Source organism: Dendrobates tinctorius, unplaced genomic scaffold (assembly GCF_039654945.1).
Source record: "Dendrobates tinctorius isolate UK_male_01 unplaced genomic scaffold, ASM3965494v1 ptg000069l, whole genome shotgun sequence".
NCBI lineage: Eukaryota > Metazoa > Chordata > Amphibia > Anura > Dendrobatidae > Dendrobates > Dendrobates tinctorius.
Genome location: NW_027361737.1, coordinates 6457250 through 6482197, shown reverse-complemented (window position 1 = coordinate 6482197; position 24948 = coordinate 6457250). Strand labels below are relative to the sequence as shown.

Sequence of the window (24948 nt, the reverse complement as noted above, 5' to 3'; positions counted from 1 at the left end):
TCCCGTATACAGTATAAGAGCGCAACCTCCGGACCATCGCAATCCTAAATAAACGTATGTTTCTGAAAGCATTCTCACTGCGCATGTACCTCCCTGAGCTCCTGCACAGCACTGTAAGGCCATGTGAACACATGGAGGATTTGGTGAGGTTTTTACCCCTGTCAGAGGAAAAGCATCATAGAAACATTTGCACCCCTTCTGTATTTATCACCCACTCCTGGTTTTGGCTTACAAATAATGGAGCAAAAAACTCACCAAATACTCAAGGTGTGCAGCGGCCTAACTAGCAGTATTCAGCAGGAAAACACACACTCCTGTGCATTCTAACAAGCGGCCACTAGATGGCGACAATAGGAAGTGTGAGCGGAACAAATACTGAGAGCGCTTGTTTGCAGCCGGAGGGTTCGCTTGGCTGCACACTCTGGATGTGTCATGTGATGAGGGGGGCTGGTTGCGGAGCTCGTACACTGAAGCTCCCTGGACATCATGTTGCTGGTGCTGAGTGATGAGCATCGCGCACATCTGCAGATCCTCACCCAGGTGGAGAGCGCCGGTGAGTCACGTGACTGGAAGAGTCTAATAATGCCAGGAGGGACGGGGGTTCTGTAATGCCCTGTCTGCACCCCTGCTGTCACCTGACAGATGGTGACTTCCTCTGTCTGGGTCATTAGTTTTCATGAAGATTTCAGTGCACTTGCATGAAGGGCAATTCCATAAGTAACTGTCCTCATTGAAAAGGTAGATTGCAGTGGAGGCAGAGCAGAAATGCCTGCTATCAGCTGCTCCCACCTCTGGGACCTGCCCCTCCCCACCATGCACTCCTATGGGGTGACAGCTGTGCATGCTACATTTTATTTCCCTTTTTAAGGGGATGAAGCATTAACCATCTGGAATAAATGACTAACTGGGGCAGAGGTGTCAGTGCTGTGATCCTGTTCGGACGACCCGCCCTATACTGCCCCCGGTATTACACGGCTCGTGCCAGATGTATCAGTGCTGTGATCCTGTGTGGACCACCCACCTTATACTGCCCCCAGTATTACACGGATCATGCTAGATGTATCAGTGCTGTGATCTTGTGTGGACCACCCGCCCTATACTGCCCCCCGGTATTACACGGATCATGCTAGATGTATCAGAGCTGTGATCCTGTGCAGACCACCCACCTTATACTGCCCCCGGTATTACACGGCTCGTGCCAGATGTATCAGAGCTGTGATCCTGTGCGGACCACCCGCCCTATACTGCCCCCCGGTATTACACGGCTCGTGCCAGATGTATCAGTACTGTGATCCTGTGCGGACCACCCGCCTTATACTGCCCCCCGGTATTACACGGCTCGTGCCAGATGTATCAGTGCTGTGATCCTGTGCGGACCACCCGCCCTATACTGCCCCCGGTATTACACGGATCATGCTAGATGTATCAGAGCTGTGATCCTGTGCGGACCACCCGCCCTATACTGCCCCCGGTATTACACGGATCATGCTAGATGTATCAGTGCTGTGATTCTGTGCGGACCACCCGCCCTATACTGCCCCCGGTATTACACGGATCATGCCAGATGTATCAGTGATGTGATCCTATACTGCCCCCTGTATCACACGGCTCGTGCCAGATGTATCAGAGCTGTGATCCTGTGCGGACCACCCACCTTATACTGCCCCCGGTATTACATGGCTCGTGCCAGATGTATCAGAGCTGTGATCCTGTGCGGACCACCCGCCTTATACTGCCCCCGGTATTACACGGATCATGCTAGATGTATCAGTGCTGTGATCCTGTGCGGACCACCCGCCGTATACTGCCCCCGGTATTACATGGCTCGTGCCTGATGTATCAGAGCTGTGATCCTGTGCGGACCACCCGCCTTATACTGCCCCCGGTATTACACGGCTCGTGCCAGATGTATCAGAGCTGTGATCTTGTGCGGACCACTCACCTTATACTGCCCCCGGTATTACACGGCTAGTGCCAGATGTATCAGAGCTGTGATCCTGTGCGGACCACCCGCCTTATACTGCCCCCGGTATTACATGGCTCTTGCCAGATGTAGCAGAGCTGTGATCCTGTGCGGACCACCCGCCTTATAGTGCCCCCGGTATTACATGGCTCGTGCCAGGTGTATCAGAGCTGTGATCCTGTGCGGACCACCCGCCCTATACTGCCCCCGGTATTACACGGATCATGCCAGATGTATCAGTGATGTGATCCTATACTGCCCCCTGTATCACACGACTCGTGCCAGATGTATCAGAGCTGTGATCCTGTGCGGACCACCCACCTTATACTGCCCCCAGTATTACACGGATCATGCTAGATGTATCAGTGCTGTGATCCTGTGCGGACCACCCGCCCTATACTGCCCCCGGTATTACATGGCTTGTGCCAGATGTATCAGTGCTGTGATCCTGTGCGGACCACCCGCCTTATACTGCCCCCAGTATTACACGGATCATGCCAGATGTATCAGTGCTGTGATCCTGTGCGGACCACCCGCCTTTTACTGCCCCCGGTATTACATGGCTCGTGCCAGGTGTATCAGAGCTGTGATCCTGTGCGGACCACCCGCCTTATACTGCCCCCGGTATTACATGGCTCGTGCCAGATGTATCAGTGCTGTGATCTTGTGTGGACCACCCGCCGTATACTGCCCCCTGTATCACATGGCTCGTGCCAGATGTATCAGAGCTGTGATCCTGTGCGGACCACTCACCTTATACTGCCCCCGGTATTACATGGCTCGTGCCAGATGTATCAGAGCTGTGATCTTGTCCGAACCACCCACCTTATACTGCCCCCGGTATTACATGGCTCGTGCCAGATGTATCAGATCTGTGATCTTGTCCGGACCACCCACCTTATACTGCCCCCAGTATTACATGGCTCGTGCCAGATGTATCAGATCTGTGATCTTGTCCGGACCACCCACCTTATACTGCCCCCGGTATTACATGGCTCGTGCCAGATGTATCAGTGCTGTGATCTTGTCCGGACCACCCACCTTATACTGCCCCCGGTATTACATGGTTCGTGCCAAATGTATCAGTGCTGTGATCCTGTGCGGACCACCCACCTTATACTGCCCCCGGTATTACACGTCTCGTGCCATGTATATCAGTGCTGTGATTCTGTGCGGACCACCCACCTTATACTGCCCCCTATATCACACGGCTCGTGCCAGATGTATCAGAGCTGTGATCCTGTGCGGACCACCCACCTTATACTGCCCCCGGTATTACATGGCTCGTGCCAGATGTATCAGAGCTGTCATCCTGTGTGGACCACCCACCTTATACTACCCCCGGTATTACACGTCTCGTGCCAGATGTATCAGAGCTGTGATCTTGTGTGGACCACCCGCCTTATACTGCCCCCTGTATCACACGGCTCGTGCCAGATGTATCAGAGCTGTGATCCTGTGCGGACCACCCACCTTATACTGCCCCCGGTATTACATGGCTCGTGCCAGATGTATCAGAGCTGTGATCCTGTGCGGACCACCCACCTTATACTGCCCCCGGTATTACATGGCTCGTGCCAGATGTATCAGAGCTGTGATCCTGTGCGGACCACCCGCCTTATACTGCCCCCGGTATTACACGGATCATGCTAGATGTATCAGTGCTGTGATCCTGTGCGGACCACCCGCCGTATACTGCCCCCGGTATTACATGGCTCGTGCCAGATGTATCAGAGCTGTGATCCTGTGCGGACCACCCGCCTTATACTGCTCCCGGTATTACACGGATCATGCTAGATGTATCAGTGCTGTGATCCTGTGCGGACCACCCGCCGTATACTGCCCCCGGTATTACATGGCTCGTGCCAGATGTATCAGAGCTGTGATCCTGTGCGGACCACCCGCCTTATACTGCCCCCGGTATTACACGGCTCGTGCCAGATGTATCAGAGCTGTGATCTTGTGCGGACCACTCACCTTATACTGCCCCCGGTATTACACGGCTCATGCCAGATGTATCAGAGCTGTGATCCTGTGCGGACCACCCGCCTTATACTGCCCCCGGTATTACATGGCTCGTGCCAGATGTAGCAGAGCTGTGATCCTGTGCGGACCACCCGCCTTATACTGCCCCCAGTATTACATGGCTCGTGCCAGGTGTATCAGAGCTGTGATCCTGTGCGGACCACCCGCCCTATACTGCCCCCGGTATTACACGGATCATGCCAGATGTATCAGTGATGTGATCCTATACTGCCCCCTGTATCACACGACTCGTGCCAGATGTATCAGAGCTGTGATCCTGTGCGGACCACCCACCTTATACTGCCCCCGGTATTACACGGATCATGCTAGATGTATCAGTGCTGTGATCCTGTGCGGACCACCCACCTTATACTGCCCCCGGTATTACACGGATCATGCTAGATGTATCAGTGCTGTGATCCTGTGCGGACCACCCGCCCTATACTGCCCCCGGTATTACATGGCTTGTGCCAGATGTATCAGTGCTGTGATCCTGTGCGGACCACCCACCTTATACTGCCCCCGGTATTACATGGCTTGTGCCAGATGTATCAGTGCTGTGATCCTGTGCGGACCACCCGCCTTTTACTGCCCCCGGTATTACATGGCTCGTGCCAGGTGTATCAGAGCTGTGATCCTGTGCGGACCACCCGCCTTATACTGCCCCCGGTATTACATGGCTCGTGCCAGATGTATCAGTGCTGTGATCTTGTGTGGACCACCCGCCGTATACTGCCCCCTGTATCACATGGCTCGTGCCAGATGTATCAGAGCTGTGATCCTGTGCGGACCACTCACCTTATACTGCCCCCGGTATTACATGGCTCGTGCCAGATGTATCAGAGCTGTGATCTTGTCCGAACCACCCACCTTATACTGCCCCCGGTATTACATGGCTCGTGCCAGATGTATCAGTGCTGTGATCTTGTCCGGACCACCCACCTTATACTGCCCCCGGTATTACATGGCTCGTGCCAGATGTATCAGTGCTGTGATCTTGTCCGGACCACCCACCTTATACTGCCCCCGGTATTACATGGCTCGTGCCAGATGTATCAGATCTGTGATCTTGTCCGGACTACCCACCTTATACTGCCCCCGGTATTACATGGCTCGTGCCAGATGTATCAGTGCTGTGATCTTGTCCGGACCACCCGCCCTATACTGCCCCCGGTATTACACGGATCATGCCAGATGTATCAGTGATGTGATCCTATACTGCCCCCTGTATCACACGACTCGTGCCAGATGTATCAGAGCTGTGATCCTGTGCGGACCACCCACCTTATACTGCCCCCGGTATTACACGGATCATGCTAGATGTATCAGTGCTGTGATCCTGTGCGGACCACCCGCCCTATACTGCCCCCGGTATTACATGGCTTGTGCCAGATGTATCAGTGCTGTGATCCTGTGCGGACCACCCGCCTTATACTGCCCCCAGTATTACATGGCTTGTGCCAGATGTATCAGTGCTGTGATCCTGTGCGGACCACCCGCCTTTTACTGCCCCCGGTATTACATGGCTCGTGCCAGGTGTATCAGAGCTGTGATCCTGTGCGGACCACCCGCCTTATACTGCCCCCGGTATTACATGGCTCGTGCCAGATGTATCAGTGCTGTGATCTTGTGTGGACCACCCGCCATATACTGCCCCCTGTATCACATGGCTCGTGCCAGATGTATCAGAGCTGTGATCCTGTGCGGACCACTCACCTTATACTGCCCCCGGTATTACATGGCTCGTGCCAGATGTATCCGAGCTGTGATCTTGTCCGAACCACCCACCTTATACTGCCCCCGGTATTACATGGCTCGTGCCAGATGTATCAGATCTGTGATCTTGTCCGGACCACCCACCTTATACTGCCCCCGGTATTACATGGCTCGTGCCAGATGTATCAGATCTGTGATCTTGTCCGGACCACCCACCTTATACTGCCCCCGGTATTACATGGCTCGTGCCAGATGTATCAGTGCTGTGATCTTGTCCGGACCACCCACCTTATACTGCCCCCGGTATTACATGGTTCGTGCCAAATGTATCAGTGCTGTGATCCTGTGCGGACCACCCACCTTATACTTCCCCCGGTATTACACGTCTCGTGCCATGTATATCAGTGCTGTGATTCTGTGCGGACCACCCACCTTATACTGCCCCCTATATCACACGGCTCGTGCCAGATGTATCAGAGCTGTGATCCTGTGCGGACCACCCACCTTATACTGCCCCCGGTATTACATGGCTCGTGCCAGATGTATCAGAGCTGTCATCCTGTGTGGACCACCCACCTTATACTACCCCCGGTATTACACGTCTCGTGCCAGATGTATCAGAGCTGTGATCTTGTGTGGACCACCCGCCTTATACTGCCCCCTGTATCACATGGCTCGTGCCAGATGTATCAGTGCTGTGATCTTGTCCGGACCACCCACCTTATACTGCCCCCGGTATTACACGTCTCGTGCCATGTATATCAGTGCTGTGATTCTGTGCGGACCACCCACCTTATACTGCCCCCGGTATTACATGGCTCATGCCAGATGTATCAGAGCTGTCATCCTGTGTGGACCACCCACCTTATACTACCCCCGGTATTACATGGCTCGTGCCAAATGTATCAGTGCTGTGATCCTGTGCGGACCACCCACCTTATACTGCCCCCGGTATTACTCTTCTCATGCCATGTATATCAGTGCTGTGATTCTGTGCGGACCACCCGCCTTATACTGCCCCCGGTATTACATGGATCATGCCAGATGTATCAGAGCTGTGATCCTGTGCGGACCACCCACCTTATACTGCCCCCTGTATCACGTCTCGTGCCAGATGTATCAGAGCTGTGATCCTGTGAGGACCACCCGCCCTATACTGCTCCCTGTATCACACGGCTCGTGCTGATAAATCCAACCAAACTCTTACTGTTTCTCTTATTCATTCTCGTCTCGACTATTGTATCTCTCTTCTAATCGGTCTCCCTCTTACCAAACTCTCCCCTCTCCAATCTGTCTTGAATGCTTCAGCCAGGATCATATTCCTCACCAATCGTTACACCGATGCCTCTACCTTGTGCCAGTCATTACACTGGCTACCCATCCACTCCAGAATTCAGTATAAACTTATTACCCTCACCCACAAAGCCCTCCATGGCTCAGCACCACCCTACATCTCCTCCCTTGTTTCAGTATACCACCCTACCCGCGCCCTCCGTTCTGCTGATGACCTGAGGTTAGTATCCTCAATAGTCAGAACCTCCCACTCCCGTCTCCAAGACTTTACACGTGCCGCACCAATTCTTTGGAATGCACTTCCCAGGTCAATACGATTAGTCCCCAATCCCCACAATTTTAAGCGTGTCCTGAAAACGCATTTATTCAGACTGGCCTATCGCCTCAACACATTAACCTAACCTATCCCTGTGTGGCAGAGCCAAAAGTTTTACCATAACCAGGTTCCCAGCATCATGTTCCCACATGCTTTATGCATCCATTAGCCCTCTGTGTCTGTACTGTTACACACTTAACATTATGGCTGGTCCATACAATCAGGGCAACTGTTACCACCCACCTTTCGTGTCTACCTCTTTCCTCATAGACTGTAAGCTTGCGAGCAGGGCCCTCACTCCTCTTGGTATTTGTTATAATCTACTGTATGTGATTATTGTTATGCTGTAATGTCTATTGTCTGTACAAATCCCCTCTGAAATGTAAAGTGCTGCGGAATATGTCGGCGCTATAAAAATAAAATTTATTATTATTATTATTAACCTATTCTCACACTCTGCAGTCTAAGTTTGCAGCACACATTCCTGTTTTACTTTGTCAGAAATGTACAGTATTTTGGGGCACGGTGTCGCACATTCTGCTTCGCTCCTTTTCCAGTAAACACAAATATTTGTGCAAGTCGCGAAAGGCTATTTTTTTTTTTTTTTTTTTTGTCAAATTCTTGCACTTGCCCCAATTTTTTAAAAGTTTGGACTTGTACAGATGAGTTGCTACCAAATACATTTGTTTTTTTATAATGTTAAAGGGAACCTGTCACATCCCAAAACGCTATTGACCTGCAGATATAGGGTTAATCTGCAGGTTAATGGAGTTCTGGTCCTGCACTGCGCCCGCAGTGAAAGTGCAGCACCTGGGAGAACATGAAGTTTATTCTTCCCGGCAGCCTCTGGCATTCAGTCACCGCTTAATGCACAGTGAGTGGCGGCTGTAACCACGGCCCAGCGTGGGTGTGTATCAGTACAGAGCCAGCTGTCATTCAAGGCCAGAGTGAAGAAAATAAAAGTGAACACATCTGCCTAAAAGAACTGAATAGTGGCTACACCAGCGGCATGGTGTGCTTCAATTAGTATGTGACCCGATGGGGCCAAGATTCGTCAGTCACGCCATAAAATATGGGATACCTGAGGTGGGATCTATAGTAAGGTGTCAGCCTGGTTTAAAGGGTTAATACTTGTTAAATTGTTATAGGCAGGTAGACGGTGTTAAAATAAGCAAGTTTGTCATTTACTAACGTTTCCTGTCTTCTACAGTCGAGTCAAAAGTTTTGAGATCTACACGTATTTTTAGTTCTCACAAAGTTTGCTGCTTCAGTGTTTTACCAGTAGGTGCCTTAACTGGCGTGTGACACCGGGAGGCGCCATAACTGGGGGTGTGACCCCGGGAGGCGCCATAACATAAGTGATGTTAGAGAAATGATTCTGTAGTGTAAATGATTTTTCTACATTGACCATTTTTTTCTCTTGGGTTTAGCGCTGATCTGATGATTTCACCCCTTACCCCACAGAGAGAGGTAACTTTTGTTCTCTTTTTCGTCGTTGTAGTTGTTGGAGAGTTTGGTCGGATTGCAGTAGAATTTCTACGAAAAGGTTCAAATCCAAAAGTCTATGAAGGAGCGGCACGTAAGTGATGGATTCACACGTCTATATGTCTTGGAGGATGACGTGATAACTTTGCTTTGCAGTGGAGCCAAAAGTCTCTGACCAGGTGTATTATGCTGAACATGCACCAGTATACCATATATACTTGAGAATAAGTCAACCCGAGTATAAGCCGAGGCACCTAATTTTACCAAAAAAAACTGGGAAAACGTATTGACTCGAGTATAAGCTGGGTATGCATGGCCTATCCTGTCCTGCACGGCCTCCTCATTCATACCCTGATCTGCATGGCCTCCTCATTCCTACCCTGGTCTGCATGACCTATCCCCATCCTGGTCTGCATGGTCTCCTCATCCCCATCCTGGTCTGCATGGTCTCCTCATCCCCATCCTGGTCTGCATGGTCTCCTCATCCCCATCCTGGTCTGCATGGTCTCCTCATCCCCATCCTGGTCTGCATGGTCTCTTCATCCCCATCCTGGTCTGCATGGTCTCTTCATCCCCATCCTGGTCTGCATGGTCTCTTCATCCCCATCCTGGTCTGCATGGTCTCTTCATCCCCATCCTGGTCTGCATGGTCTCTTCATCCCCATCCTGGTCTGCATGGTCTCTTCATCCCCATCCTGGTCTGCATGGTCTCTTCATCCCCATCCTGGTCTGCATGGTCTCTTCATCCCCATCCTGGTCTGCATGGTCTCTTCATCCCCATCCTGGTCTGCATGGTCTCTTCATCCCCATCCTGGTCTGCATGGTCTCTTCATCCCCATCCTGGTCTGCATGGTCTCTTCATCCCCATCCTGGTCTGCATGGTCTCTTCATCCCCATCCTGGTCTGCATGGTCTCTTCATCCCCATCCTGGTCTGCATGGTCTCTTCATCCCCATCCTGGTCTGCATGGTCTCTTCATCCCCATCCTGGTCTGCATGGTCTCTTCATCCCCATCCTGGTCTGCATGGTCTCTTCATCCCCATCCTGGTCTGCATGGTCTCTTCATCCCCATCCTGGTCTGCATGGTCTCTTCATCCCCATCCTGGTCTGCATGGTCTCTTCATCCCCATCCTGGTCTGCATGGTCTCTTCATCCCCATCCTGGTCTGCATGGTCTCTTCATCCCCATCCTGGTCTGCATGGTCTCTTCATCCCCATCCTGGTCTGCATGGTCTCTTCATCCCCATCCTGGTCTGCATGGTCTCTTCATCCCCATCCTGGTCTGCATGGTCTCTTCATCCCCATCCTGGTCTGCATGGTCTCTTCATCCCCATCCTGGTCTGCATGGTCTCTTCATCCCCATCCTGGTCTGCATGGTCTCTTCATCCCCATCCTGGTCTGCATGGTCTCTTCATCCCCATCCTGGTCTGCATGGTCTCTTCATCCCCATCCTGGTCTGCATGGTCTCTTCATCCTCATCCTGGTCTGCATGGTCTCTTCATCCCCATCCTGGTCTGCATGGTCTCTTCATCCCCATCCTGGTCTGCATGGTCTCTTCATCCCCATCCTGGTCTGCATGGTCTCTTCATCCCCATCCTGGTCTGCATGGTCTCTTCATCCCCATCCTGGTCTGCATGGTCTCTTCATCCCCATCCTGGTCTGCATGGTCTCTTCATCCCCATCCTGGTCTGCATGGTCTCTTCATCCCCATCCTGGTCTGCATGGTCTCTTCATCCCCATCCTGGTCTGCATGGTCTCTTCATCCCCATCCTGGTCTGCATGGTCTCTTCATCCCCATCCTGGTCTGCATGGTCTCTTCATCCCCATCCTGGTCTGCATGGTCTCTTCATCCCCATCCTGGTCTGCATGGTCTCCTCATCCCCATCCTGGTCTGCATGGTCTCCTCATCCCCATCCTGGTCTGCATGGTCTCCTCATCCCCATCCTGGTCTGCATGGTCTCCTCATCCCCATCCTGGTCTGCATGGTCTCCTCATCCCCATCCTGGTCTGCATGGTCTCCTCATCCCCATCCTGGTCTGCATGGTCTCCTCATCCCCATCCTGGTCTGCATGGTCTCTTCATCCCCATCCTGGTCTGCATGGCCTCCTCATCCCCATCCTGGTCTGCATGGCCTCCTCATCCCCATCCTGGTCTGCATGGCCTCCTCATCCCCATCCTGGTCTGCATGGCCTCCTCATCCCCATCCTGGTCTGCATGGCCTCCTCATCCCCATCCTGGTCTGCATGGCCTCCTCATCCCCATCCTGGTCTGCATGGCCTCCTCATCCCCATCCTGGTCTGCATGGCCTCCTCATCCCCATCCTGGTCTGCATGGCCTCCATCAGGAAAACATTTTAAAAAATCCTAATTACCGTCCCTGCGCTCCCTCGCAGCGTCTTGCTCCGGTGCCAGCAGCTAATTTATGCTTGTAGGCAGCGCATGGCAGGGACGTCATGTGCTGCTTACAAGCAGAGGACAGCTGCTGGAATACTCGCTGCTCTCCAGAGAGAGAGGCCATAGTTAGAGATGAGCAAATTGAATTGGTTCACTGCTTATTCAGCAAGCGTTAGTGCTTGCCAAAGAAGCTGCAGAGGGAACCCAGATACCTGGAGCACTCCTGATAATTAGGTGTCCGTCGCAGCTGTATGACAGTCATAACACATGAAGGAGAGCTCAACACACAGGCTCTCAATGAATGTGTTGTGACTGTGACACAGCCGCGCAACACATGCAGCTGCGGCGCCGGACACCTGATTATCAGGAGCGCTCCAGGTATCCGGGTTCCCTCTGCAGCTTTTTCGTAAAGCGCTGTATCTTGCCGAATAAGCAGGGACCAGATCAAATTCGCTCATCTCTAGATAGTATTCAGGGAATGGGCTGGACCCACAGAGGATCAGCAGATATACCCCTGGAAAAACCTGCAGGCAGAAACAGCAATAGATTTTCTATGGTCAGACTCCATCATGTAAAGTTGCCTGTCATAGTGATCACCAATAATCACTCTATAAGGCAGATGCGGCACTGTACCATGACACTTGTCTTTTGACAGGGAAGCTGGAGGTGAGCAGCACGACGGTCCAGGAGGCCGTAGAGGGGCTCACATATCTGCTCTCGGAGAGCTCCAAGCTGCTGGTGAGTGAGCTGGTGTCTGTCTGATAGTCCTCAGTGCTTGGGTGCCAAGCCTTCATGGAGATATTCTTCTTACACAGATCTCTGACATTGATTTCCAAGACTCTGTGCTTGTTTTGGGATTTTCTGAAGAACTGAATAAAGTCCTTCTGCAGTTGTATTTGGAGCACAGGAAAGAGATCCGGCAAATTCTCGGTGAGCTTCAGCCAAATCTTCCTCATTACCATAACCTTGAGTGGCGGCTGGATGTCCAGGTACGTGAAATACAATGTCAATTCCCTGCATTTATCGTGTAAAATTGCTGCGTTAATTCTAATGTTCTCTCCAGAGACATGTTAGGCGCCTACAAGTCACTGTACGAGTGCTCCCCTCTGATAGAGCAAGAGGTGTCCTCCCTGTTGTCCAGCAGGCATTACAATAGCCATAGTACAACTGCCCCCAACATGTCTTATCAGTGACCACAGCAGGACTGTCTCCCCCTACCTCAGCCAACAGTCCCAGCATTACTTATTCAAACAAAGAAATGGAGTAAAAGTCCGTAATATATTAGAAACGTATGAAATTTATTATACATAAAAATAGTACTGACAATTATAAACAAACATCTACAATGAAGGAATCAGGTAATATCAGCTGCTTTTTGTCCTGTCCATGTAATATCAAGTAAAAAAGTGCCAAGTGCTACTTATAAAGATGGGCCATAAAAACGGGACACAAGTATTGGGAAAACCCAGGTGCGCATCCTGAGAAACAACCCCTTTATCCCATGCTAAAGTGCTTACCCATCATATGCTCCAGGACAAGTGCACCGACGCGCGTTTCACCTCTTTCTCAAGGTGCGGACCATCTGCATCAATAGGATAAAAATGAAGCAGAGCACACCGAAGGACAGTATTAATGTTCAAGATGGCTGATGGGCTGCACATATGCTGAGGTGCTCACCTGACCCCACTGTACACGGGCACAACAGGGGTCCAGCTCCGGGGATGGGGACTTACTGTGGTTTTCAGCTCGCTTGTGTAATTGGCAAGAAAGTAATGAAGAATAAAATAATAATCATTCCCTTATATTTTGGACACTTTAGCTGGTCTTTTTTATGTTATTACTTTATTATTCATGTAACAGGCTCCATGACAGGAGCAAAGCTTGCTTTTACAGTGTATGTGTGTATACGATAGTCGTATCACAATATTACTTTGTAACCATTGTCCAATAACTATTAGATCAGTTATATCTACAGGCAGGGTAATATAATGCCAGGTCACCTTAGCTAATATGCCTAACGTCACCAAAAAATGGTAATTCCAATGTAGCGGATTCAGCCCTACCCCAACCTCCTGTAGCACAATACAGAGGTGGCCCTCAGAAATACAAAAGCCCGTGCAAAGGAATCTGTATTCTCTCCCATCTTTAAAGGCCATATGGACCACCAAGGAGAGCGCTAGCTTTGCTCGCCATCAGCACCTGTAACGAGTACTCCACCATAGTAGAGGGTCACCATCTCCGGAGGAAGATGACGTCTCCACACACTGACTATATTTTTCATGGTGTCAGGAAAGTTATTCACAGTATGGATTTAGTCGCTCGTAGTGAAATTCCTAATATCCTAGGGGCATGGTGGCTCAGTGGTTAGCACAGTGGTTTAAAGCCGACCAATAGCGACATCTGCATGGAGTTTACACGTTCTCGCTGTAGGGGTTATTCTGGGTAGTTTCTTCAGACACAAACTAACTGATCGGACAAAAGACTTCCATAGAGTTGGCCCTAAGAGCCTCTTCTTGTTTTTTTTTTGTTTTTGGTCTGGGGAAATACACGTACCCCATCTTCTCCTGCCAATGGCACAGGTCATTCCCCGGTTTTGCAGACATATGAATTAAAAAGTAGTCACTTCTAAACTTGCTAAAAGCAGCTCTGCACCCAATTATGCAGCCATTGGGATGTTATAATTGCCCGTAGTATATCTGTTTAGGTCATTGGTAATGAACAGAGCTGAATTGTTTCTCTCTTCTAGCAGTCCTATGCAAAGCTTCATATAATGTAGGGTGAAAATGTGACAATCCTCCTAATGCCACATGTGTACCTGATACTTGTTGATATTACATGCAGTACATAGAACTGTGGCATCTGGCCACTAGGGGGCAGTATTGAGCTGTTGAATGTATGAGAAGCCCCCTGCTTGTGGGTTGAATGAGGCTAATGCATGTCATATCCGCTCCCATGTAGCTGGCCAGCCGAAGCCTGAGGCACCAGATAAAGCCCACCGTCACCATGAAGCTGCATCTGGAGGAGAACAATGAGCTGAAGACCAGCGTGTTACAGACAGACCCCGCCACTCTAATCCATGTGATCCAGGAGCTGGAGCAAGCACTTGCCGAGATGAAAACGAACCACTGCCGCCGAATAGTGCGCAATATTAAGTGAACAAGTGGGGTTCATACCGCTGAATGGGTAACCATGTATACCGCGACAATGATGATGAAGGAATACACGACCTTTATCACATAACGTCATGTCATTGGGCCGAGATGTGTGCGGTGTGTAGTCCTCCACCGAGGCTAGCTACAGCTCTCATCGGACTGATGTAATGCTAGGGGTTGTACTTCCTGCAGGTAAGGAGTGACGTGTTATGGAGTAGTACCGCGGACCTCGCTGCAGCTTGTAAATAATCTAACACTTTATTAATAAAAGGATATCCTTTATGACTACAACGGGTTTTATTTCTTTATTTTCAACACATCTGGTCTAAAACAATCTGTGGACATAAGTCCAGCTAGCCACCCTAGGCCTCATGTGCACGGCCATATGACGGCTTTCATTATGAGGCCACAATAGGGCTCATTCCGTTACAGTAAGGACTGAAGCTGCACCTTGTGGAATGACATTGTGCCCAGAAACATACAGAACCAAGTCTTCTCTGCCATGTTTCGTCACTTGCGATAGCCAGTTATGCACCGGGCCTCTTCTCCGTCGGTTTTGTGGCCCGTGCTGCTGTTAAAGACATGTCGGTGTGTTTTGCCCACGGACACACTGTTGGTGGAAATACACTGACATGTACGTGTCTGGTAAATGTGGAAACTCTCACCACATGTACCGGACACACTGGGGAAGGAGGCCTTCCTTGAATTGCACCATTTGGATGCCCCCATTTTATCATATTGGCTTGTGCTGAGTGATACATTTGACACTTAAACACTTTTGTGGAACATTACACCAGCTCCTGGTTGGCAAACTTTTCTCAAATTATTTTCTTATGTTGGCACGTCATGATCCTTGCCCCTTTCTCTCTAAGCGACACGAGGCACAAAATAAATCATCCGCCACCTAATAAATTTGCTTTATTTGACCCAGGTGTTTGTAAATTTGCCCATTGTGTATAAATTTGGAGTCCATTGTATAAGAAGGACATACTGTAGCTGAACTAGGGCTGATACAGAGGAGGCTGACCAAGGTTAGCAAAGGTAACCCATCAGCAGGATCTGAGAAATAAAACCACTGTTATGGCGGTATAGTTCGTACAACAGCAGATTACCACAAGACAGGGATTGTTTTTGTTGCTGTTTTTAATAACTACCGTATTTTTGGACTTTAAGATGAACCTAGTTTTAGAGGAGGAAATTAGAAAAAAAAATTGAAGCAAAAAATGTGGTCAATTCTGTACTTAATATCCCCCATCCTGGTATATATGGTCCCCCATCCCTATCCTGGTATACATGCCCCCCTCATCCTTACCCTGGTATGCATGATACGCTCTTCCCTGTCCTGGTATGCATGGCCCTACTCATCCCTATCCTGGTATGCATGGCCTTACTCATCCCTACCCTGGTATGCATGGCCTCCTCATACCTATCCTGGTAGGAATGGTCGTCCTCATCCCTGTCCTGGTAGGAATGGTCGTCCTCATCCCTAACCTTGTAGGAATGGTCCGCATCATCCCCATCCTGGTAGGCATGGTCCCCCTCATCCCTATCCTGGGATGCAGGGCCCCATCAGAAAAACATAAAATACACTTACCTTCCTGGCTCCCTCGCAGCTCCTTGTTCCGATGCCAGCAGCTGCTTTATGCTTGTAAGTAGCACATGACAGGGACATCATATCCTGCTTACAAGCAGAGGACAGCTGCCTGAATACTCGCTGCTCTCCACGCCGGGACTATGAGCATGAAGGGAAGCGAATATTCATTGCTCTGTAGAAGCAGGCACAGTGTCATTCGCAAGCTTCCTGCAGCTGCCTGGCTTTCACGTGTACCCACTACTAAAGGGAATGAATATTCACTCCATGCCACGCCTATGGGAGTGGAGAGAAGTGAATATTCATTCTCTTTAGCAGCGGGCACAGGTGTTAGCTGCAGCAGCAGACTCCTGCGACTCGCTGCTCCGCCGCTGTCGCTCCCCCACTACAGCCACAGCAGGTACATCTGGACTATAATACGCATCCCTCATTTTCCTCCAAATTTTTGAAGGAAAAAAAGGGTGTCCTATAGTTTGAAAACTATGGTACACAGTCGTACCACCAGTTTACTTAGTAAAATTGTCCTGACAGATTCCTTTTTAAAGGAAGTACGGTAAGTTGTGTTAAGGGATTGGTACAAAAGTTTAGTTATTCAGCTAGGAAAATACAGCTTGGGAAATGATCAGACCATGTGTCATGGTTTCCATGTAACATATTCCCAGGGAAATGCTGCCGACGTTTGCAGAAAATAGAGGCTGTGACAGAAGACTTACCGCGGCCTCGAACTTATATCCATTTAACAGAGACAATTTTTGCTGGATCCTGCAAGATAGGAAAATGTAATCTACACTATTCCGTACCTATCATGCCCCTCAGGCAAAAGCCAAAAAGGCATTTTATTGGTCTCTGACTGGCCCTTTGTACACCTCGGAGAGTGTGTCGGGAGTTTTCTCATAGTACACGCAAATAAAACTTCTGAACATATCCTGAGCGGTGATCTAACTACAATGTACAAATATATTTGAATGAAGAGTGTGAGATCTGCATAATGGCAAGGGGCATCCTTTATTCCCAGTGCCTTCTGGGATAAGTGAAGAGTCTCCGCGAGCTCAACGATCACTGGGTTTTGGCCGTTGCAGCTGAAAAGAGGAAATCGGAAAACCAGGGGAAGAGTCTTGAGGAGATCATTTGCATATTCCCAGTGCCTTCTGGGATAAGTGAAGAGTCTCCGCGAGCTCAACGATCACTGGGTTTTGGCCGTTGCAGCTGAAAAGAGGAAATCGGAAAACCAGGGGAAGAGTCTTGAGGAGATCATTTGCATATTCCCAGTGCCTTCTGGGATAAGTGAAGAGTCTCCGCGAGCTCAACGATCACTGGGTTTTGGCCGTTGCAGCTGAAAAGAGGAAATCGGAAAACCAGGGGAAGAGTCTTGAGGAGATCATTTGCATATTCCCAGTGCCTTCTGGGATAAGTGAAGAGTCTCCGCGAGCTCAACGATCACTGGGTTTTGGCCGTTGCAGCTGAAAAGAGGAAATCGGAAAACCAGGGGAAGAGTCTTGAGGAGATCATTTGCATATTCCCAGTGCCTTCTGGGATAAGTGAAGAGTCTCCGCGAGCTCAACGATCACTGGGTTTTGGCCGTTGCAGCTGAAAAGAGGAAATCGGAAAACCAGGGGAAGAGTCTTGAGGAGATCATTTGCATATTCCCAGTGCCTTCTGGGATAAGTGAAGAGTCTCCGCGAGCTCAACGATCACTGGGTTTTGGCCGTTGCAGCTGAAAAGAGGAAATCGGAAAAACCGCGCGCCTATCGGCGCGCGAATTTTGGCTCATCTTTCATCGTTTTTAAGAAATCTCAAGATGGAAGAGGCCAGGAGCCATTTGGTGAGCTGCATTTCTTGCTACATGTTCACAGATTTACCAGTGGAAAAGCCAAACTTCACATGCCACAAATGCAAGCTTGTGTCCCTGTTGGAGGAAAAGTTGCAAAATCTCGAAGAGAGGTTAGCTACGTTGAAGATCATTAAGGAAGGTGAAGAGTTCTTGGACAGAGCAGAATTATCTCTTCATGATACAGAAAGAGAAGAAATTCGAAGTGCACCTGAAGAAACAGAGGAATGGAGACATGTGACCCAGAGAAGCAGGAGGATCAGGAGGCAGTCAGCACCCATACTGCTCAGAAACCAGTACCAGGCTCTCACGCAGGAAAACGATGAAGAAATACATCAGGATAAGACTTTGCCAACAAACAGCAACCTTGTACGCCTTCAGAGTCCTCCTGGATGGAGAAAGAAAAATGTTGTGAAGAAGAAACGGAGAGTGGTGGTCATGGGGGATTCCCTGTTGAGAGGAACAGAGGCCGCTATCTGCAGACCGGATATAACTTCAAGAGAAATGTGCTGTCTTCCAGGTGCAAAAATTAAAGATGTGTCTGACAGGATATCAGGACTCTTCAGACCTACAGATGACTACCCATTCCTGCTACTACATGTGGGGACAAATGACACCGCAAGAAACGACCTGGAAACCATCTGCAGAGACTTTGAAGACTTAGGCAAGAAAGTGAAAGAACTGGGAGCGCAGGTGGTCTTCTCTTCCATCCTCCCAGTGGATGGCCATGGAACAAGGAGGTGGAATAAGATTCTGCAGGTGAACAACTGGCTACGTCGATGGTGCCGTCAGCAACGATTTGGATTTCTGGATCACGGAGTGAACTACTTATACGATGGACTACTTGCTAGAGATGGGGTGCACCTTACGAAGACTGGAAAGCAGGTATTTGGAAGTCGCCTTGCTACACTTGTAAGGAGAGCTTTAAACTAGAACAACATGGGAAGGGAAGCAAAAGACCAGAAAAAGCCATACACCTGACAAATGCTATTGAGAACTCTGCTATTAGAAGTGGAAAGGAAGAACAAAGACGAAAGAATCTAATTAATAAAAATATTGGAGAAAGAGAAACCAATCACAAACTAAAATGTTTCTATACTAATGCACAAAGCATGGGCAACAAACAAGGAGAATTGGAACTACTAACACAGGAAAAGAAATATGATGTCATTGGAATCACTGAAACTTGGTGGGACAATACACATGATTGGAATACAAGACTAGAAGGATACAACTTATTTGCAAGAAACAGACTTGATAAACGAGGAGGGGGTGTCGCATTGTATGTTAGAAATGCGTATATCTGCACAGAGATTGAAGCTTCAGAGAATGGGAGTTCTGTGGAAACTGTTTGGGTAAGAATACAAGGACAGAACAATGGAAAGGACACCATTGTAGGCATTTACTACAGGCCGCCTGTGCAAGCTGAAGATATGGATGAACTCTTTATGCATCAAATGGCCAAGTTCTCCAAAAAATATGACATAGTTGTCATGGGAGATTTCAACTATCCAGACATTTGTTGGGAATCTCTCTCAGGCAAAACTAACAGGTCAAGGAAATTCTTATCCTCTCTTGCTGACAACTTTATCTTCCAAAAGGTAAAGGAGAAAACAAGGGGAACTGCTACCTTGGATCTAATCCTTATAAACAGGGAGGAAATGGTTGAGGAGGTAAAAGTGGCTGGGACCCTAGGAGGTAGCGACCATGCTATTTTAGAATTTTGGATAACTAGAGGCGGAAGACCTGTGAAGACTCAGACGTCAAGGTTAGATTTCAGAAAGGCAGATTTTAAGGGATTCAGAAAGAGAATTGGAGGGATCCAATGGCTGGATATCCTTAAAGACAAAAATGTCCAGGAAGGATGGGAAATCTTGAAAAATGAAATTCTCAAAGCACAGTTGTTAACAATTCCGAAAAGAGGGAAGAATAGGAAGCATTTAAGGAAACCAGGATGGATGAACACAGAACTTAAGCACATGCTAAAAAGGAAGAAAAAAATGTTTATAAAATGGAAAGAGGGAGGCATATCTAAAGAAGAATATAATGCTGTCTGCAGAACCTGCAGGGCACAAATCAGATTAGCTAAAGCTGAAAATGAATTGAGGCTTGCAAGAGATGTCAAAAGCAATAATAAAGGATTTTGGGGATATGTCAAAAGTAAAAGAAAAGTCAAAGATGCTATAGGATTTTTACAGGATGAAAATGATGAAATGGTAAGACAGGATGTTGAGAAGGCTGAACTTTTAAATTCCTATTTTGCATCTGTTTTCTCTCAGAAAGGAAATGTAACATCAACTGTTATTCACTGTCCTATTAAGGGAATAGAAGGATCCAGGATATCTATAAACAGAAAGATAGTGAGGAAACACTTAGCTAACCTAAATGAATTCAAGTCTCCAGGTCCAGATGAATTACACCCCAGAGTACTGAAGGAGATAGCAGAAGAAATTTTTGAACCCCTCTCCATAATCTTTGAAAATTCATGGAGAACAGGAGAAGTGCCAGAAGACTGGAGAAGAGCAAATGTTGTTCCTATCTTCAAAAAGGGGAAGAAGGTGGACCCAGGCAACTATAGGCCGGTGAGTCTGACTTCTATACCAGGAAAGATCTTTGAACAAATTATTAAACAACATGTATGTCAATACCTGGATAAGAATGAAGTGATTAAACAGAGTCAGCATGGGTTTGTAACTAATAAGTCATGTCAGACTAATTTAATTTCCTTCTATGACGGTATTACTGATTGGGTGGATCAAGGAAATGCTGTAGATATAGTATATCTTGACTTCAGCAAAGCATTTGACAAAGTCTCTCATACAATCCTTATTGAAAAAATGACTAAGTATGGAATGGACAAGGCAACTGTTAGGTGGATTCATAACTGGCTTAGTGATCGGACCCAAAGAGTGGTCGTAAATGGCTGCACATCCAGTTGGAAGAATGTCTCAAGTGGGGTACCACAGGGCTCTGTCCTGGGCCCTGTATTGTTCAACATCTTTATCAACGATTTAGATGAAGGAATTGAGGGTAAACTGATTAAATTTGCTGATGACACAAAGCTAGGAGGGATAGCTAATACTAGAGAAGAGAGAGAGGATTCATAAAGATTTAAATAAACTGGAGAAGTGGGCAGCAACTAACAGAATGGTTTTTAACAGGGAGAAATGCAAGGTACTACATCTGGGCAATAAAAATGAAAAAAGCATATATAGAATGGGAGGAATAGGGCTAAGTGACAGCACATGTGAAAAAGACTTGGGTATACTAATAGATCACAGACTGAATATGAGTCAACAGTGTGATGCAGCAGCAAAAAAGGCAAATGCAATTCTAGGATGTATTAACAGAAGCATACAGTCTAGATCACGTGAAGTAATTATTTCCCTCTACTCCTCTTTGGTCAGACCTCATCTGGAATATTGTGTCCAATTTTGGGCACCACATTTTAAAAAAGACATCAACAAACTGGAGCAAGTTCAGAAAAGAGCGACCAGAATGGTGACCGGTCTGCAAACCCTGTCTTATGAGGAAAGGTTGCAGGATTTGGGAATGTTTAGTTTGCAAAAGAGAAGACTGAGAGGAGACTTAATAGCTGTCTACAAATATCTAAAGGGCTGTCACATTGTAGAAGGATCAACTTTATTCTCATTTGCACAAGGAAAGACTAGAAGCAATGGGATGAAGCTGAATGGGAGGAGACACAGATTAGATATTAGAAAAAACTTTTTGACAGTTAGAGTGATCAATGAGTGGAACAGGCTGCCACGAGAAGTGGTGAGTTCTCCTTCAATGGAAGTCTTCAAACAGAGGCTGGACAGACATCTAACTGGGATGATTTAGCGAATCCTGCTTTGAGCAGGGGGTTGGACCAGATGGCCCAGGAGGTCCCTTCCAACTCTACCATTCTATGATTCTATGATTCTATGATTCTATGTCTACTGGAAAGAAGGTTTAATTATCAAGGACAGGGATTCTTTACTGTAAGAGCAGTCCATGCTTTGCAGTGTGACTGTCGTTCCGTGTGACTGCGCCCTTATTTTTTTTTTTCAAATTGGGAAGGATTCTCTTCTTTATTATAGAGTAGGTGTGCCCAAACCTCACAAGGGATCTTAGTTTGAATCAACAGTGTATAATTCTAGGTTGTTTTTCTTTTGGGAGGTGGGTTCCTCTTTTTTTTACCATGTACCCTACGCCTTAGCCAATTCTCATCAGCCAGCGATGAAACTATGTTTTTGTCAACCCCTGCTCCTCTATGAGAATATACACACAGGAGATTTCTGCAACTGAAATTTGATTCAATTCATAGGATCTTTTTTTTGCCCATGATGAAGATGAGCATGTGATCGTTCGCTCACGGCTATATTACAGGAGCGTTGTGCGGCCTGTCGGTGTCAATGGACAAATGACACAGCTGCTGGGGGTTGCCTGCCTTGTCACAGGAAATCTGCAGTGTATTACCAGCAATATGCGCAAATCTCATCACGCAAAATCGGACCCCATGATAATTTTCTACAGATTTCACCCTTTGCAGTGCATAGTTGGAAATCTTCTGCAGATACTCCACCTGTGGATTCTTGGCAGTATAGCATTTACCCCATACTGACTGGTGGCCCAGAAGGTCCTAACACTGGCCCGGCTATAGAGGCATATACACTTTGTAAGCTATATTGAAAGCTAATGAAAATACCGCCTGAAAACAGAGCATTCCTGAAGCCTCTTCGGTCCTACATAACCTCACAAGTCACAGCTGATTGTACACTCTAGTTGTGTAGCTGAGTAGTATGAACGCTGACCTGTTTTACTAGTCTGTCGTATTTAGACAGCAGTTCAATTCCATCTGCATGTTTGGGACCTCAAATTAGTGAGAGGCATTTGCCAGCCCCACCAGCCAGCAATAACAATTGTCAGAAACAGTTGCCAACAAAAGGTAACGTTGAGGTCTGCTATTTCCATTTGTCACAACTCGGCTGCTTTCAGCGGATACCTGTTGCTAATAATACACAGAAAATGACAGACCGTGACCCCGGTCCTGCATGTCATAGTGATGTGTCCAAGTGTGACAGCCGAGAAATCCGCATCGAACAACTGATCCAATCATATCAAGATAGAAGATCTAGGTTTCTTAATAAACCGTAGTGTGTATGAAAATATGAATCATATTAAAGGAAACCGGTCATGTCCAAATAATGCTATTTCTCTGGTGATACAGGGTTTATCAGCAGGTAACATTTAAATCATGTCTGATCTCCTAATGAGGCAGTGGCTACAGGGAGAAAATGAACCTGTAGACTCCGTGTAGCCGCTCGCCTCCAGTTATCGGGGCGGTGCAGGAAGCAGTCACCGCACACTATACAATGAGCTGTAATCACCTACCAGCACACTGATTGACAGCCTGCTCTGTAGCTCTTGTGTGCAGTGTCATTGGGTGCAGATCATGCTGTAAAGCCAATTGTCTGGAGCGATAACAGCTATACAGTATAGTGATCAGTGCCTGCAATAGCTCCCTGCACTGCACCGATTACTAGAAGCAAAGGAGCTGCAGGGAGAATAAAACTTTAATTTTCTCCCTGTAGCCACTGCTCCAGTAAATCAGCCAGACATGATTTAAATGATATTTGTCTGTAGATTATCCTATATCTGCAGGTAAATGGCGTTTTTGAAAGTGACAGGTTCCCTTATAGCGGTTGTCCCGCCCCAAATATTCTCTTTAATAATGGATCTGTGATGCCCTCTGATAGTATGTGGGAGAGATGGAGACAGACAGCATCTCTCCTGCAGTAGGTGCTGAGAGGGAAATGTATTTATTCATGGTGGTCATTCCGATCAATGGCTGTCCCTGTAATACACTGATGACCTGAGACTACCAAAGTGGTGTAAATGTCTTTAGGGTGACCCACTAGCAAGTCGCAGATCTGAGTCTAAGGGACTTACATTTGGCTTTTAGCAGGGATGTACAGAAAAAGTGGTAATTGGGCCTCCCTCTCCCCACACCTCAAAAAAATATTCTGTGACCTAGGTTATGGTCATACCTTCCAGCTTTTAAAAACGGATAGGGATATGTATTGCAGCATGTACAAAGTAATTATTACCCCATTGAAACCCCTTGGTGTTCTCACCCACTACAATATCTCAATCATGGCGCAAGTATGATGCCCCACCCCCACTCATATTATGACAAAGACAGCCAGCTCCGCAAGAGAGTACTTCCAGCTGGTGGCCGCCACTGCTGACACCGATAACAACTGATCAACGGGGGTGCCGAGTGTCAGACCCTGACTGATCAGACATTGATGGACCCATCCTAAGGATAGTTCATCAATACTAAAGTAGTGGACAGCCTCTTTAAAGCAGTATAATTTTTTAAGCATGGTAGAACACTTCAAAATATTAAATAAGAGACGCAGTGTCAAACTTTGCACGCTGATGTTGAATTTTGCGCAAATGGACAATTTTGATGCATGTGAAGAATTAAGGCTTCAATTTAAACGTGTTTGTTTCATGCCTGTGTCAAGACAGCTTGACTTGTCCTGGATATGAAACTTTTTTGTGACCTTTTTAATGTAGAAATGGAATTGTAAATGCCATACTTCACAGCAAAAGCGTAATCACGAGTCCTTTTCTCAACATTTTTAGGTTTTACTATAGATAACAAAAATGGTGTATTAAATAGCATAAAGTATTATTAAAATGCCATAAATTGCTCAAAAATGTTTTTTAATTTCCCGTTTTTTCATTTAACATTTTGTGAGCTGTTACCATTAATGAATTCATGGGGCAGATTTATTAATGCCCCAATACCAGATCCCTGACATGAATGCATGACATTTGGGCCAGGACCTCTTTTATGTTCTTCATTATCCAGTAATAGCTCTGCTCATAATTTGCAATAAATAGCGCTATAATACAGGCTTTGCATGTACAGAAAATGCTATAGGAGGATGCTGCATGGACGGCTCATTCTTGGAGCAGCACATTTTATTGCTGGGTCCTGCATGCTATGTTAGGTATGTCAATCATGCCATCAAAGATGTCCCGTGTGGATTGGGGCTGCCGGGAGTCTAGGGACAGATGATGCTTAGACAGGTGTCCCAAGTGATGCCATAAAGGAACAAATGTGGAGTTTCTGAAGGATTAAAATAAGGGACAGCCTGGTTGGGAGTTAGTGCTGTCTGATCTCAAGCTGGA

General features: G+C 47.6%; 1 protein-coding gene across 1 annotated transcript; it reads left to right on the top strand.

Annotated features, from left to right (window-relative positions):
* The first annotated feature begins 372 nt into the window (after positions 1-372).
* COMMD2 (COMM domain containing 2) lies at positions 373-14632 on the top strand. The gene is made up of 5 exons (XM_073581083.1): positions 373-553; positions 8815-8892; positions 11845-11927; positions 12005-12178; positions 14148-14632. Exons 1-5 carry the CDS (start codon positions 487-489, stop codon positions 14343-14345), a joined length of 600 nt encoding a protein of 199 aa, XP_073437184.1. The 5' UTR covers positions 373-486; the 3' UTR covers positions 14346-14632.
* Positions 14633-24948: the final 10316 nt, after the last annotated feature.

Excerpts from the sequence above, each read along its gene's own strand:
- COMMD2 (XM_073581083.1), top strand. The coding sequence starts at position 487 with ATGTTGCTGGTGCTGAGTGATGAGCATCGCGCACATCTGCAGATCCTC. Across the intron at positions 8,893-11,844 it reads AGTCTATGAAGGAGCGGCAC|GGAAGCTGGAGGTGAGCAGC; the intron begins GTAAGTGATGGA and ends GTCTTTTGACAG. Across the intron at positions 12,179-14,147 it reads AGTGGCGGCTGGATGTCCAG|CTGGCCAGCCGAAGCCTGAG; the intron begins GTACGTGAAATA and ends GCTCCCATGTAG.